This window comes from Athene cunicularia, assembly GCF_003259725.1.
Source record: "Athene cunicularia isolate RWA chromosome 12 unlocalized genomic scaffold, athCun1 chr12_part1, whole genome shotgun sequence".
In the NCBI taxonomy this organism is placed as follows: domain Eukaryota; kingdom Metazoa; phylum Chordata; class Aves; order Strigiformes; family Strigidae; genus Athene; species Athene cunicularia.
In genome coordinates this window covers 9,392,421-9,409,480 of record NW_020799116.1, presented here as the reverse complement: position 1 = coordinate 9,409,480, position 17,060 = coordinate 9,392,421, and the positions used below count along the sequence as shown (strand labels likewise).

The 17,060-nt window shown below is 40.0% G+C and overlaps 1 protein-coding gene across 1 annotated transcript; it reads right to left on the bottom strand.

Moving 5' to 3' along the window:
- Positions 1-2,189: 2,189 nt before the first annotated feature.
- On the bottom strand, positions 2,190-14,761 carry GXYLT2 (glucoside xylosyltransferase 2). The gene is made up of 6 exons (XM_026857649.1): positions 14,575-14,761; positions 14,250-14,381; positions 7,687-7,938; positions 6,553-6,676; positions 3,166-3,338; positions 2,190-2,467 (listed from the first exon to the last, which is right to left on the bottom strand). The coding sequence occupies exons 1-6, from the start codon at positions 14,713-14,715 to the stop codon at positions 2,285-2,287; spliced, it is 1,005 nt and encodes a 334-aa protein (XP_026713450.1). The 5' UTR covers positions 14,716-14,761; the 3' UTR covers positions 2,190-2,284.
- Between the last annotated feature and the right edge of the window lie 2,299 nt (positions 14,762-17,060).

The window sequence follows — 17,060 nt, the reverse complement described above, 5'->3', positions numbered from 1 at the left end:
GTTTTCAAGCTTTTCTCTGTACTTAGACATAGACTGTTCTTTTTAAGTGGCAACCAAAACTTCAGGTAAAAACAGAAAATAGTAAGGCAAATTGCAAGAGACAGGAATGTCTACACTTAAGTTTAAATGCCTTTCTGGGGCCCAGGCTCTCGATCAAAATAGATGCAGAGCTGCCTCTGTCTTTTGCACGTCGATTTACACTTCTGTGGCAAAGGTTGCAAGATAACGGATCCGAGTCAGAAACACGCAGAGGTTGTTGATGAGAATTTGCAGCACACAGAGGCACAAACAACGCACATTTCCGTTCGTCTTGTCTGCAGCACAGAGCAGCAGTGAATCTGCTAGGACCGAGACCGTATGCCACTTACCCATCTTAACACCTCCTTTACTCGTGTCATTTGCCTAGCACGCTTAGGGATGCGTCATGGACATTTTCACACCCTAGCGTTTGGAAAAAGTTCCTCGGCACTCCATCCTGTGTACAGGCTGTTTATCTGGCAGCCTGAGATGCCAGCAAGGCCCGATCTTCCCTCCTCTCACGAGCTGCCACAAGAGGAGAGGAGCGTGCAAGCTCAAAGGACTTTCTCTTGGAGTTTGATGAAACTGTGCATCAGTCCTCACTGGATAGGGCAGAAACCCCCAAAACTGCAGTTCTTCAGAAATCCTACTTTTTAACTTACAAAACATATCCTTTCCCTCATCCACACCCCCCAAATACTTCTAATGTGTTACATGTACAGGATATATAATCTGTATCAGTCCCTTTCATTAGAGAAAAGCTTCATTTATCTTGCCCTCCTCACCCCTTGCCTACTTTGCCTATTAAAGTGAGTAGTTCCAAGTAATAGCTAATTTTTTTTTGCTGAACGGACTTGAAAAGTAAGATCATTTTCTCAGCCGTTTTCTTCAAGCCCTCACCTACACACACCCCTCAGGGCTTACACTTAGAAAATGCCCTCGGGGAGCCTCACTTTCAGTTCCCCAGTGATTTGCCCCAAGCACCTTTCAGCTACTGCAAGTTTTAATAAGCTCTTGTCTGTGCATATTCTATCATACTTTCAAAATCTAAATTAAGTATTTTAAATAGACATCAAAACTTTTCTGTATCCTCTTCACTTTGAGGCTATTAATTATGATCCTGGCATAAAACTGTGGACTTCCAGGAACAGAAGTGCCAGGCAGAAATTCATTTCTGTGCCCAAATTTCTGGCAAAGCAGAAAAGGGGAGTCAGAGGCAGCATCCGTAGTCTCCCAATGTAGGGATGGAAGAACGGTTTTGGTGGCATACCACTGTTACTGTGCAGTAAACAGCAACTGAAGAGGATTAATTACAGAGAAAAACAGATGAATAGTATCTGGTTTTGTACACTTACAACATTCTTGGCCCATGTCTAATGTAATTAGTATTACCAAGTTAGGGAATACATTCTTTAAACTGTAAGAGACTGGAGGGGAAGACCATGGCTGTACTCCACACAAGGAAGGATTCTCTTGCTGTTGTCTATTAGCTGTGCAGGTGCCACAGCTTCCACCGCATTCACCTCCTATTTCTTGTCCATGATTTTCCTATTTATGCTGTAATTATTTTTCTTGTAATTCCTTCATGGGAAGCCCTTACAAAGCTACTGAAGAGCAGAAAGGAAAATGTCAATCACTAGACAAAAAGTGCTGTAAAATATAAAGTAAATATGCACTTCTATTCCCCTAATCTTTTAAAGTAAGAGAAATCTTAGGTCCTACATGTGAAGAATAGCAGGTAATACACCTTCAGACAGAAGTGCAATTTTAAGTAAATACTCTCCCTTTACCACAGTAAATTTTAACTTATCCTTACACAAGAGTGATCTTTTCTGTAATTCAGCATTCTCATGACAGTCAAGAATATTTGCCCTATCAAGTTATATTCCCTATGTTATTTAGCTGAAACTGTAACTTCTTTATCAAGCCTAAAATCAGGACAAGCTTTTGTACAGCTTCAAAGTTACAGTGAATACAACTGTACTCAAATAACCAAACTAAACTCGTCAAATAAAAGTGAGAATCATCACCTCTCCCTGTTGCAACCAAGAATAAATGCAGGAAGAGAACAAAAGGCCTAGGAAAGGACAGTTTAGGTAGACTTCCAGGATTTCCTCTGTTTTTGTAACTTCAGGGGTTATTAGGAAATTGGATAAGGAAAATATTTTAATTCTGAGTTTCGGTAAAGGAGTTCATACTCTTCATTTACATGCTTCATGAGATGGGGTGCAAGAATTAAAAACTCTGTGTAAAAATGCAGCTACATTTAGTATCTGTGGTTGGCCCCCAAGTATACAATGACACGGTTTTCATACACCTTCTTCATAGTTTTCTCAATTTGCTTCAAAAATACTTGTGGAATTCTCCCACATAAAGTGTGCACTGTATCCAGAAACTTAGACTGCAGTGGGTAGTACAAAGACTGGAAGAGATTGTCTTCAAACGGAAACTAAAGAAAAGAAAAAGAATTATTAGTTTTCACTAGTTACAAAATGGCATTTTAAAGTTTCTGCAAGATAAAACCTTATATAGGTAAGTGACTTCTCCCTCACCTTCCAGAGTATCATCAAAGCCAGTCAACTTCAAACACTCAAGAGTGACAGTGCTTGCTTTCAGAAAAGTTTGCCTGGGAGTATTGCCTGAAATAGCCAACTTCCCAGAAACTGTACTTGTAGAGTCTGCACTTAAAGGAGGTTTACTAGCGAAGGGATACTGTAACAAGACATGTATTTGAGAGTGGAGTCGTACACACACAACAGCCGAAGTGGGAATACGGATGTGTCTGTATGCAAGCTTCTGCCTTCCACGGGCTCAGAGGCTCTAGGTGCTCGCTCAGGAAAGACAAGCTTTCGCCAGGTACTTAGGGGCCAGAGCTGCAGTACCAGCAGGGAGAACTCCATTCAAGCACTTCTTTTCTACCTCCAGTATTCCAGAAAAGCAACGTATCAGCATTTTTATTAGAAGTTTACTATAATATGAAGGGGGATCATTTAAGCCACCCCAAATACACACATGCAGTGAGACAGGAGAGACCAAAGCAACCTTGTTATTTGGTGTCTGACAGGTATACACAAAGCACAGTGACCCAGTATAAGCAGCATCTACGTGGAAATAAAAGGACTGTCTCTATCGGGACAGAAGACTTACATCACGTATCACTTCATAGAGGGCCTTGAATGTAGGCTGTTTGTCATCATGGTAGACACCTCTATTTCCATGCAGAATAGACACACCTTCCTCTTCTGCACCTTTACAGTTGCTTCCATACATACAGTGATCAGGCCGGTAGTTCCACTGACATGGGAACACATAGAGACACTCTGCCAATGTTGGTCCAGGGAGACGGAAGGGGAAGAAAGAAAAGACATGTCAAACAAGAGTTACAACAAATTAAACCAGGTTTCTGTGGAAAACCTGGGACTGATGATTGGAAAAATTTTAGTTGCTTTTTTTGCAAACATCCCAAGCAGCAGCTAGATGCAGCAGCTTCCTTTCCTCAGGGGATGGCTATACAAATCTCAGCACTGTTAGACTTGAACTAACAGAAGGAGAGGACAACACAAAGACTGGGTGCAAACATAAGACAAGGGAGCATTTTACAAAGCTAAAAGTGACAAAAATCAAAGCCAGGGGGTAAGCATCAGGTGGCACTATCCAGGGTCTTCTGCCCTCATAAGAAGTTTCTGGAGTTACACAAACAATTAGGGAAGCACACAGAGCAGCAAGTATTATGCAAAATTCTGAATCCTTCCGGAGACAGCATGGGAAAGCTTTCAAAGGATATCCAATGTTTGCTGCTGAAGCTTTCACTGAGGCTACAACCATTTGTTATACTGAGATACAGAAGAGCAGGAGAGGTAGTGTATTTTACCCCCAGTCCTCCTAAGAGTTGTCATCCATTAATTTCACAGGTTTAGGTTATTTAAAGATGAGTCTAATTTCTCAAAAGGGCTTATAACCTCCTTTCTCCTTTTGATTTTTTTTTTTAAGCTTTCTCCATGCATCCACAGTATTTGTAATACGCTTATAATAAATCACACCACTCCCTGTGACCATTTTGCTTCAGAAATGGAGTATAACGAAACACTGCATGATGCCAGCAGAAGCACTGAAGACTGAATTCTTCACTTGGCCTTTCCTACTTTCCCAGGAAGTCTGCAGCTGGTCCAGTGTGGTTCTTGAAGTAGGAGACAAAGTTTCTGAAACATTTTTTCCCTTGAGGCCTCTCTAGCAGGAGACTTCTCCAGAAAGGGTAGATTGCAAGTGCTTTCCACTCAGTCTGACCTATCACACATTCAGAATTGCTCCCCAGTGCTGCTGAAAGAGCAGGAAGAGCAGTAACACCTGATCCAAACCCTGTTACACTTAACAGGGATCCTTTTGGTAACCCTGAACAGATGTTTGCACATACAGCTCATCAGCAGGTCACTGTGGGGAGAGGATGCCATCAGGTGCTTATTAGCTTTCATACATGTCACTTAAGTATTCCTGATCTTCTCTTCACCGTGACACCTTTGCGCATTTTTTGCTGTCACCGCTGGGCTCAAGCTCTAGCTGCCCTGTGAGCCTTCAGATCCATTCATCCTCAAAACAGACCTTAGAGCTGGGAAAAAGAGGCCATCCCTTCAGGTCCCAGGCAACACAGTTCTGAGTATTTTTAAGCCAACACACTGACTCTAAAAAAAAACAAAAGCCACCTGCAGCAGTCCTGATTCCTTCCCAAGCCAGCCTCCACAATCCAGCAGTTTAAAACCTCAGGAAAGTCTAGTTTTCTGTTTTAATTATATCCAGTTCTTTGTTTTCTTGTGCAGCCTAATGTTACGTAAATTGCAAAAAATTATTTACCAGTTACAAGGAAAAGGCAGATTTACGGTGCAGAAAAATGGTCTCAACATGTGGATTTGATAGAGAATACTCTCATCACAAAACTAAAGTATTTTTGCAATTTTTTTTTTTTCTTCCACACTTAAGTTAGCAGCTTGAGTTTGACTTCACATCTAATCTGGCTTCATCATCTTCTTCCTCCAGTAGACCCTATTCCTGTAACACTCATTTCTTTTTGGGAATTAACTTATGATTTCATAATGAAGATTTCTTCCACTTTATTTTTCCCTGGGATTGAGGGTAATACACAGTGTACCAGGGACACTGATGTTTGACATCTGTCTGCAGTAAACAGATGTCAGCTTATTGCTTTGCTTTTGCTCTCTCCTTTTATTTGCCTGGATTTGTGTATATCCAATTACCTACCCTATGACTCCTTAGAGAAAAAGAAAAGGGAACACAATAAATGAAGATAAATCCAAACTTATTCTGTTCTTAAAATCACTTGAGGGAATACAAGGTCACATAGGAAACAGAAAAGCAAGTAAGATTGATACTCAGCATCCATTCAGAGGCACGAATTAAGGTTCTCAGCTTTTCTGGGAAGCACGTACTATGCTCCAATTTTGAAATCCTTGCATTTCTCACATGTTACTGGTTTTGGAAGTGCCTGAAGTAATTTCTGTGTGATCAGTGCAAAATACTTGCAAGGGGCTGAATTTCCAAAAACTGTCTCAGCACTTGTGGAAAAAGTCACACCCTTTTAAAATAAAGATGCCTAGACTTGCCAGTTCCTTGGAACTACACACTCATGAGAACACAAGTCCAATTCAAGAGGAAACAAAGGACAAACCAAAAATGTTACAAGCTGCTTATGGAGGCACTGTGCAAGAGTGACAGCCAGGAACCAAATATGACATTTCACTGGGCTGACAAGTACATCCATATTGGTCATGCTGGCCCAGATTGGGACAGGTGTGTTAGGCCAGCTGTTCTCCCAGAACAAGGTTTTGAGAGACATGAAGTGCTCTGTAGCTCCTCAAGAGTCCCAGAGCAAGCTAGAAGAGTAGAAAACACAAGAGTCTAAGCAGCAGAATATAGATAATACCATCCTGGTGCCTGCTGAGGCTGGATCGCTCAGCTGAGATGCTGGGAGCATTTTTCTCAACAAGTAACTTTTAGCAAAGGAGCAAAAATAGGGAGGGCAACAGTTTAAGACAAGATATGGCTGTGACCAGTTCCTGTTTATATTAGCTTTGTAACTCATCTGCATAAATCTCAGAATTCATCTGAATTTCAGAAAAATAGAGCATGGCTTTGGAAAAGCCTGGCAATTTCACATTCAGATAAACATCTGAAACAACATTTTTTTCAGCTAGACCCTGGTCCAGTGACACTCTTAAGCACACATACAATTTGAACTTCATTCCTGCATTTGATTATTAATGTTATACTTCCTTATTTTCCCGGAATCTCCAGAAGACAGATTTACTTATTCAATGGACCCAAGTCTGAGCCCTGCTACCCACACCACTTTCAGAAGTGTTTTCATAGGTTGTAAATCCTGAGTGCACACATTAACTTCAGGTCAGAGTTCATTGCATATTATAAATAACAAATAATTTTTAAAAATCGTACTTTTAAAAATTTTTTTGAGTTCCAGAAATTTTCTTAACACACATAACCATGACTCCAAGAATCATTACTTACCTGGGTTAAAGTAAAAAATTATATTTAGTAAATCCTGGTCTCCCCATGTAATGTAGTTTTTGTACTTTTGGTATAATGGATATAACATTTCCTCCCAAGTCAAACCACTCGGTATCATGCTGTTCTGCAGGGCAGAAAACCAGAAGCAATGGGTTAATACCATGACCAGTGATGTGATATATGACTCAGACACTTATCTGTAAGTCTGCTAAGCCATGTCAGATACCTAGGTGAAGAATGAAAAACTGCCAGGAGATGTTAGACCTGGATAGGGCTGGAACAGCAGAGCTGACACTGCTCCTGTTTATCTAAACAGGAAAGCAAGGTCTCCTGGGCCTAGCTCTGATGTCAGCTCCTGCTATTCAGAGTCTTCCTCTTCTGAGCAACAGGGGGGGGAAAAAGTGGAAAAATGCAGGGATAAGGTGAAAACTGAGGTATAGGAGTCAGGAAAAATGCAGACTAAGAATTATCTTCCCTGGGAATTATATTAAGAGCAAGGGCTTTTTGTATTCAAGCTGTTCCTGTAACAGTATAGGAAACCCCTGGCCTTGACTGACGAACATGTCCACCTGGGGTAAATAAAGTTTTTAAAGAGATTACAGAATGTGTGCTCAAGGAAATAGAGATTTCATAACTCAGGCCTTTCACAAAAGGGGAGATGTCACAGGTCAGTGAAAATGTTCCCTTCTCATTTATATCAATTCATGGAGCCACTTGATCTGCTGCAGGACATAAAATTCTATTTACAGCAGATGCAAAAAACTACCAAGTTCTCTGGCTATTCACATCAAACTTTCCAATTTTAAAAACAATACACTGACTGCACTGAAGATCCTTGAGTTTATTCTCTCATGTGTCTTTCAAGGGAAAATATGTTGAAGAAGTCATTTTTACTGCTGCTAACAGACTGCTACACCTGCAAGTTCTCAGTGCTCCAGCCTGTTCACTCGTTTTAGTAACCATTTTCATTATCATTGCTTTTAATATTCAATCATATATATATATATATATATATATATTCTATATTTTTCAGGTTCTTTATATTACAAACTTTATATCATTTTATGCTAAGTTTTACAAGATGTGAAAAATACATAAAACATTAGTTTGGGCAACAGCTGTGTTTCTTCTCACCTTGAACTGAGTGTTGCGTATCCGTGTTAAATTCATTAGCATCACTCCAGAATTGACTCCAGTTGTCCCATAATAAGGGTGACGTGCGAATCGACTATACCAGCCAATCTTTGGTATTTCGTGTTCTGGGGCCATAGCAGCTAGCTGTGTTGAGTTGAACTCTTTCAGGATGTGCCAGATGTCATCGATGGGCCTCAGGAAAAGAACATCAGTGTCCACATAAAGGAGAGAATCCACATCCTTTAAAATGACCTTTTAGGTTTGCATAGCAAGGAGAGATGAAAAAGAAACCAAACAAACAACAAAAAGGAAAATTATTGGGAAAAGGTACTTTTAGTTAAACTGATAATTTGAAAGAGGTTATTGATTTATCAGTTAAATGTAATTACACACAGAAACAACAGTTATTTATTGGCTTGCTGTTTTGTTGTTTGAACTGCACAGCAAAACAGCTGCCAGACCACAGAAGTTTGATTACACCCTTCATATGAACCAGTAATCCACTGAGCTCTCAAAAATGCCTGCAAAGACTATTCAGTATCATTTCAGAAATAAAATGCAAAGAATTTACATAGCTTTGTTACAGATCTTGAAAAGAACTAAGTGGTGAAACATACCACTCCCTACATTGACTGAAAGGGTAAAGGAGTGCAATAGAGCACTTTTCATCCCCATTTGGTATCATGTTTCCTTTTGCCTTTCCAACAACTGTTTTTCCTATTACAACCTTGTCCTCCTAGGAGAATTACACTCAGTATTAATATATACAAATGTTTCACATTAATTAAGAAAACCCCATAGATCACAAAAATGGATATGCATCCTCCTGAAGAACAAAATTTGCTCAGTAAATAGAAGTGTCATATTAAAACTTACCAGGTCAGATTCTGATCTCTGTTATGGGAGTCTCCATCAGGAATAACCACCGTAAATTTAGTCAAGTCAGAAGGGTGTAAACTGTAAATTAAATCCAGGATACCTAACCTATTCTTGTCGACCATGTTCCCCCTTGTGGCTATCCAAATCCTTACATGCTCATTCATTAAGTAGGGCAAATTATATTGTGCTTCAACAGTCCAAGAAAACTCTCTTGATAATTGCACCAGCTATTTGTAAGTTGTTTGTTAAGTAATAAATACCATTAGCTGATGTTGACCATCAGTTCCAACTGCATTTTTGTGGCTCTTCTTCATTATTTCTGAAAACTGTCCAAAAATTCCTTAAGGACTGAATTTTTCTTGGTTTGGTCTCAGTCAGAAGCCTTATTTCTCTCTCTTTCTTTCTTTGAAAAGCAAATCCAAAAGACTATTGATTTTCACCATGGTGTGGAACAGAACAATCACTCATCCAACTGCAATGCTACTAATGACAAACTCTCCTACTTATGCAGGTAACAATAAATTCTAGTAAAGAAACTGAATTCTACATAAATTGAAATGTTTTGTGACTGAAGAGTACCTGTGAAATAGAGTGAACAACATTAAGATTTTGAACAAAGTGGGGTGGGGGGGGTGGAAATCACTTTTAGGCATGCTCAACAGGCATCCCTTAAGATGCCAAATCCATGAGTCCAGACCTAAATGAGATTTTTCACCTGACTGAACACTTCAGGATTCAGACTGACATTTAGTCAAGTTTAACAAATCCCTGACCTGTATATCTGACATGATAACTACATGCTCTTCCTAGACAGCTGGACAAGCAGGAGAAGGCAAGTGTCTCTACATTTTAAACAAAAGTTACACTTACAAGAAACTTAATGTCCAACATAATCCAGATCATGCTGCTGGATGGGAGGTTATAGCAATACACCATTTTACCACAAAAAATACAAACCAGCACATGAAGATATCAATAAATGAGTGACAGAAATAGTTCAATAATACAGTAAGAGCTCAGAGGGAAATATCTGCAAACATTAAGTATCCTGGAGACAAATACTATAAAAAAACACCAAACACAACCCATGAGTAAAAAAAAGACAGCTACTTTAAGAGGAAATCAGAAGACAGACAGTTGAAAAGAAGAAAGGGGTTTTCAGCTTAAGGATATCCTGGATATTGTATATTATTCTGTAGCACCTAGAAGCCTTAATTCATAGGGACCTAATATATGAAGTCATATAAAATAAAGATATATTTAAAAAATTTTAAATCACTCCCAAATTTACTCTGAGGCAGGAGATAACACATGAATAAGAAGGAGAGCAGAAGTTATCAGATTTTGCCTGAGGGAGCCACAGCACGCTGTGCACCATGTAAGATTTTTCTGAAGGGTGCCCTGGTAGAGAGACAAGTTGAAGCATTTTCCAGCAGAGGGTTAAGGGGGAAGTTTAACAGGTGCATACAGACACTCCTCCCGAGCATAAGTGACAGCCTGGGCACTGCTTCTTCCAGCAGGAAACTGTTCCTTCAGTAACCTTAAATATACATATAAATTTAAGTCTGTGGAAGTCAATGGACTGTAATAATTTTCCTACATATAAATGGATTCAAGCAGGTATTTCAGTTCTTTGCAACGTGGGTGCCTAGCAGCATCTGAGCCCATGCTATCCACCTTGTGTTCCTCCACTCTGGATTCACCTGCTCCCTGGTTTGTCAAAAGATTCTTTTCTCTCCTGTGTCCGAGGTGTTGCACTGCAGTCACACCCAACAGGCTAAAGGAAAAGCTGTGCTACTTCCTTTAAGCCCTTCACACTTTCCTCTTTCACATGTGAAGTCTTAAGACTTATTTAAAACCCACACAGGCCAGTTTGAACTGATCACATCCCCTTCTGGCTGTGCATTTAACTTTGCCTTGGGCAGGGGAATTTAATTTCAGAAGTTGTGGCTGTAAGAGTTCCTTGCATAGCTTCTGGGATTTCAGTGGACTTACACTGGGGATAAACAATTTAAATAACTGGCATTCCCAATGTCCTGTAGCGTTTAGGTAGCTCTGTTCCCGAACTAAATAAGAGTTGTGGGTTGTTTTTTTTTTTTAAAAAAAAAAATAATTTAGGCTTTATACAGCCCTGAAAACAGTATTTAGCTTTTACTTACTCAAAAGCATACAAGAGGAGATGGTGTATTTTTGACTCTGCTGATTTTCAACACCAAAAGCAGCTGAGCACTGCAAGACAAGCCTGGGGTACAAGGGACCCCACTCCAGCTCACTGGGCTTGCTGGGAGGGCTAACTGATGGGCCAGGAGTGCTGCAGGCTAGAGAGGACAGGCATCTGACCTGCAGCATAAGCAACGCGAGACTGCAGCTGGTAGTCTGAGCTCATGCTCACTAGCACAAACCATGTAGACATACCTGACAGACTGTCATTTTTGAAATGAACTGTCAGGAATATGGCTTGACTGTGCTTGTCTTCCTCCTCGCTCTACAGGCGTTTACAGCTTAAAAGAAGTGTGATTTTTTTTTGCAGCTATATAGAGGATTCTTCGTAAATCTGTCAAAAAGTTCTGCACAGAACTGGCTATATTTAGCCTGACACTTCACTTAAATACTCAATTATCTGTAATTTGATTTCACAACTTCAGTCTCCATAGATTCTCCCTGTGTTATCGAGGTTGGCAAGTAATAACACACTGCTGCGTAAACACGTATCGGCATATTGTGAAGCTGTGCTACCTAATGGTTTGCAACAGCTAGCATGGCAGCTTATCAGAGCTTTATCCAAAATTAGGGACAAATCACAAATCTTGATGATATTGTAGCAGTATCACAAAGTTGAGTTACTAAACTTAATTGCAGTAAACAATTAACTCAAGTTACCACAGTTTAGATAAGGCCCTGGCATCTATTCCCAGTGCTGCCACTGATCTACTGGGCTGGATACTTCAGCACACTCAAGGGGACAGCTATAATGCAGGGATATTACTAATCTACCTTAAAAGCTCTTAAATAGATTAAGTGTTTTGAGAAGGGTTCTAAACGTTAGTTACTATTAGAACTAAAATAATCCAAAAAAATCCCTTAAGCATTTCATGATACTTTAGCTGATTGTTTTGGTAGCCTCAAAACAGCCACACAGAGACAGCTGCAAGCCAGCCTTGGGGTGTGCAACACTCACGAGACCAGAAGATTTTTCACGTGGTGTATTAACATCCCTGTTAGTATTACAAAACAGCTTCAAGTGATTGCCGAGAGCATTACCCTCCTAGTTTATTTTTAAAGTTTCATTTTGCACTTGTGTTCAGATCCACGACTTCCTTATTCTGCCTTTGCAAATCCCATTGATGGTTTTATTGGAGTAGACTGCAGCAAGAGATTTAGACTTGTGAGATTACATGGAGGCTCAAGCTACTTTCCCTACATGTAAGTGGCAAATGTGATCAGATGTCACAGAACGCCTCTACAGAACGAAGGATGCTCTATGATCTTCCTTAGAATTTTAGCAACCCTAGATACAACAAGTTGGGAATGTGCACTTCAACCTGTTACCCAGGACAGAACAGTTCCTTACTATAAGCTGCAGGATCACATCCCAGAGCTCTGGTTTCATCAGTGAGTAAAAACCACTGAAAGATTCTTAGAAAGTTTTCCCTTAACACATTCCTCATACCCTCCTGTCCACTTTCACACGCCTGCTGGTGCTGCAGGAGAGATTTCCTTGGCAGGAGAGGCACTTGTGAATCAAAGACTCACATTCCACTAGGGTTTAGCATTGTCAGGAGCAAGACAATCCGCACAACTGAGAGCTAAACAGCTGATAAACTCAACTACTGCTCTCCTGGGGTCCTCTCTAAATCCAGTCACATTTTATGCCCCTGCAGGGGAAAAAGCTTAGTACAGGGAAGGATCAGATACTGACATCCTGCTGGTATTTGTTTTAAATAAAAGTCGAAATAGTTCTCTAAACAAAAACACTAGAAACCCTCTGTTCCTGCTGTGTGTGGACTGGATTTCTACAGCATTGTCTGGTTCAAATAAAATATCAGAACATAGTAATCTAACACTGAAAAAAGTAACAGTGGCTGAAATTACCCAGAAACAGCCCAAGGTTCTGTCAGCCTGCAAACTTGAGTACCAGAAATCCCACTGGACACTTGCCACCCCAGTTATTACTACAACCTCTTTTTTTACTCCATCCACATCAACTTGGTGTCTGCTGCAATACTCTCGGACAACCCCTCCTATTCAAAGCCATAAACCTCAGCCTGACCACACACAACATTTTGCAACTGCCCCAAGAAACATTTACAGTTCAGGCTGCCTCCCAGTTTTGCTAAGACCACATGCAACAGTCTATACGTTCCTTACAAGAAGTTAATGGAAAACTTTGGCAACATGTGACTGACAAAAAAGGAACCAAAAAAGCACTGCCCAGCCTGAAGGAGTCAGCATGAATATGTAACCCTTTTCTGTCATCAGAAGGGTGATGACAAATAAAAGTGAAACTGTATCTGTACTGACAGTCTACCAATATGACAAAAAAATACCACAGAAATAAGAACAGAGCATTGTGCTTACCCAGTGAAAATAACCCCATTTGAGTACATCCTTACAATCAGTACTGAACGAGCTAACGCTTACGGATTGTTTTCCTGGTGATACAAATATTTACGCAAGGAAGAGAGGATCCCTGCTGAAGTTGGAGTTACTTTCAGACCATCTGGGCTTTGTGCATTTGATAGTCTACCCCTAAATGGCAGATAAGCAGAACTGCTGACAGCACATATTTTCTCACATATGTATTCATAGTCTACGTATCTGGACGTGCAGCTGTCTCCTGATTGTTTCCATCTGAGAAAGTAAAGATTTCTTTGTCCGTCAACCCCATTCCTCACAAGACAGCAACGAAGAAATCTGGATCATGTGAATAGCACGTCACTTTATTGGAGTCACCCCAATCAACAGCAATGCACAAGATATTTTTGATAGAAGTTCTCAATTCCACAGAAATTGCTTTATGCAAAACTTCTTTCAATTTCTGATATTTCTGCATATGCAAAATTGTTATCAACATACGCCTTCTCTCCAGCAACCTTAAATATTTTCCAGGTTTATGACACTAAGTATTTCCAGGTTTATAACACTAAGTAAAGAATACATGTTTTCAGTGAATCAGGAGATCCCTGGATACACTGGGCTCTTGCATGAAATCTGACTGTGAGCACACTGGAATTATTACCTTAAGGGCAAATCTGACAGTCTTGGAAAAAGACATAAAACTCAAGGAAAAGGGATTGCTGAAAGCATCAGTCTAAGGGCTAACATATGGAAAGGGAGATAGTGGGTAAAGAGGATATGATGACTGCACGCTGAAAAGAATGTTATTTATGGAAGGCACGCAGCATCTACACTGAAAGCATCTGCCCTGAAAGAGCTCTCGCACTGAGTCTTAAGAGCCTGAGAGGCTAATGGAACTAGAGACAAGGAACACATATCCTTTGTTAGCAGGAGAAAAAGCGAGGCTGAATTTCAGGGGGTTTTTTAAGTGGCTAAAGGGCAGATTAAAATATTTTTAAGCAGATGTTTCAGCCTGAAAATGGTTTTAATATTACACCAGCAAAGCTTCCTTTCGGTGGAATTAACCTTTTCCTAAAGCAACCTACTCAGAAATCCAGGTGCCTTACCGGAAGAAAAAGGCGCTGGGCAGCACATGGTTTGAATAACTTTTTCCATTCCTGAGCATTTCCTACGGAGAAGGTTATTGGGTAAATGTTGTATTCAAACTTCTTTGTATATGAGGAAGGCCATTCCCTTAACTGAAAGACATGGGGGGAGGATTAGACACTACATGTTATGCAGCTTTTCTGGAAAAAAAAATCATACATGCATAAGGAATTTATAAACTGTGTAGAGTAAAAAAATGCTTAGTTGCCACTTGTTGATTTGCATGTAATTTTGTTCAGAGGTTTGCAGCTTATAACTCATTTATCAAATGACAAAGAAACTCACCTTCTTCTCAAATTCAGGCTTAAGGGAATCCTCAGCAAAAATGTGAAAGCAGAGCCTCCTGTTGCTAAAGAGAACTGCTGATTTCAGCATGATTAGTGTCTCTTCCAGCCGGTCCCCACATGCCACAACTGCCAGATGCATGCATTGCAAAGATGAAGGCTCTTTTGAATGTTTCTGTTCTCCAGGCTTCCTGAAAAATCATAAATAGGCATATAAAAGATACTGAGGCAAACATGAAGAGAACTCCATGTTAATATATATCAGGGTTTTTCTCTAGGGGACATAGGCAATCAGGAAGGGTTTTTCTGATCAGCTATCCACAGAAGATGCAAGCGGCATGCCAATTTTGTCAACAGTACAAATCAAGACTGTTAAAAATACAACACAAATAAATATGCTATTTTCAGAATTTTCTGGTTATCCCTACATTTCTGGATTTGCATAAATCACTGCACGACACACACAGATGAAACTAATTCAACAGCACCTCAAAACAGACAACAACTTGCTCTGAGCAAATGATAGCTTTTTTTCCCAATTTAGATGTTATGAAGTCAGAATGGATTTATTAACTCCCTCACCAACTTTCTAACACAATGCAGATTACAGAACCACATTCAGTAATTTCATTATCAGGCCCATAACTTTTGGCTAGACTGGAAGAAGATACCCATACTTCAAAAAAATCCACTCCATCCATATGTAAATTATTCTAACAGTTAATTAATTTTGCTGTTAAAAATGCATGCCTTAATCCTGGCCTGAAGGTATTGGCATAGTTTCAAAGGACTGCTCTCCATTTCACCCCATGGAATCCCTGAAATTTTGCTAAAACAGAGATTTTAAAAAACAAACATATTCACATGTCCCAGATGAATCACACTATATTCCACAAGCAGTCAAGGGCCAAACTATGGATTTTCCACTTAGCACCCATCTGTGTGGGCTTTAAGTAAATTTTAGCTAGACTACAGGGGAATCTGCATGTAAAAGGCACACTGAAGCTACTGGCTAGCCAGAAAAATCAGGGTTCTTTGGGGGACTTGAATATGTTTTGAAAATATGACCTTTTGGTTTGGGGTGTCCCCTCCCCATCAGTATGGAGGTAAAATCCCATCCTCCAGGAATGCTTCTATCATATTGTATTCACAATCCAGCACGGATCGCATTTATACTCCATTACATGGGTGTGTGCTGACAAAGCAACTAAATCACAAACATTGTAATCATTACAGGAGCTAAAAGGCTAATCACAGATCACTACCAGTTCTTGACATATCAATGAACAGAGGACAGCAATCCCTGCCTCTTCTCAGCACACATAATTACATACATACAATTAAATCAGTAAAGCTAATGCTAGGAACAAAAGTTCTAAATAAAAGAGAAAAATGACAGTTAATAAAGCTGTCATTATCTTTTTCCAGACATTAAAATGCTGCTCTGTATAACAGCAGCGTTCTAGAGAGTAATCCACTTCTGTGTTAAGGAATACCAGCCAATGGTACTTTACTGTCTATACAAAGCAACATGTTTCATTAAGGGTTTAAAGTCTTAGGCTTTAGTCTTAATTAAACCCCAATTTCATCAGTGCATAAATAATGGAATACTACATCTATGTGAAGTGGTATTTACTTTCCAACCTATTAGTGTAAAAACCACTGAATTATTGAAGTGAATAATTAGCTGCTCACACAGATCCCCTTTTCCCCCTTCTCCCTATCTCTTTAATGTTTCCTCTTAATTGAGTCTCTAAATCAAGCCATATGCAGGATGAGAGCTGCTTTGATATAGCTTGTGGCAACGGAATTTACTGGGAGAGGGACTAAACTCCAAGCTTTTATTGCAGCATTTCAAAACCCAACACCAAAGCACTAAGCTTTTCTTTGCAAATTTTAGCCAGAGTGAACTCTCCACTATGCAGCTATTTTGTAGGGAAAAATCCAGTATATGTAGACAAGCACTTCCAACACACAGACTCAGCAGAAGTAACCCTCAATGAAAGCACAATGCCCCGTAAGCCCATGGGAGCTATGGATGAACAAGAGACATCCTGCCAACCAACACAACCAGCCTCCCAGCCCCAGAGAGCAGAGGAGAAAGCTGAGCTTTGGAGACAAGGAATTAGAAGTTGCAAAGGCCTGGGCTGAAGGGGATCGGGAGCCTGCAGTGGTCTAAGTAGGAATAAAAATCCCCAAGAAAAGGAGCATGAGGTAGTACTTGAACTACTTCAGTAGTAGTCTGGGACACTGAGGGCAACAGCCAGTGAGGAAAAGTAGCAAGGAGATAAGTTGGGACACAACATTTTGCATCTTTTTTGTAAGTACATTAAGGAAACCAAGAGGACTGTGAAAACAAAGGTGCGATGGAAAGAGAGATAAGAGTGCCATAGCAGGATGCATTTAACAGCAATTTCAGCTTAGCTTTTACAAAATTACTGTTATTATCCTGAAGTCTGAAAAGAAGCAGGTGTAAAGGCAAAGTCA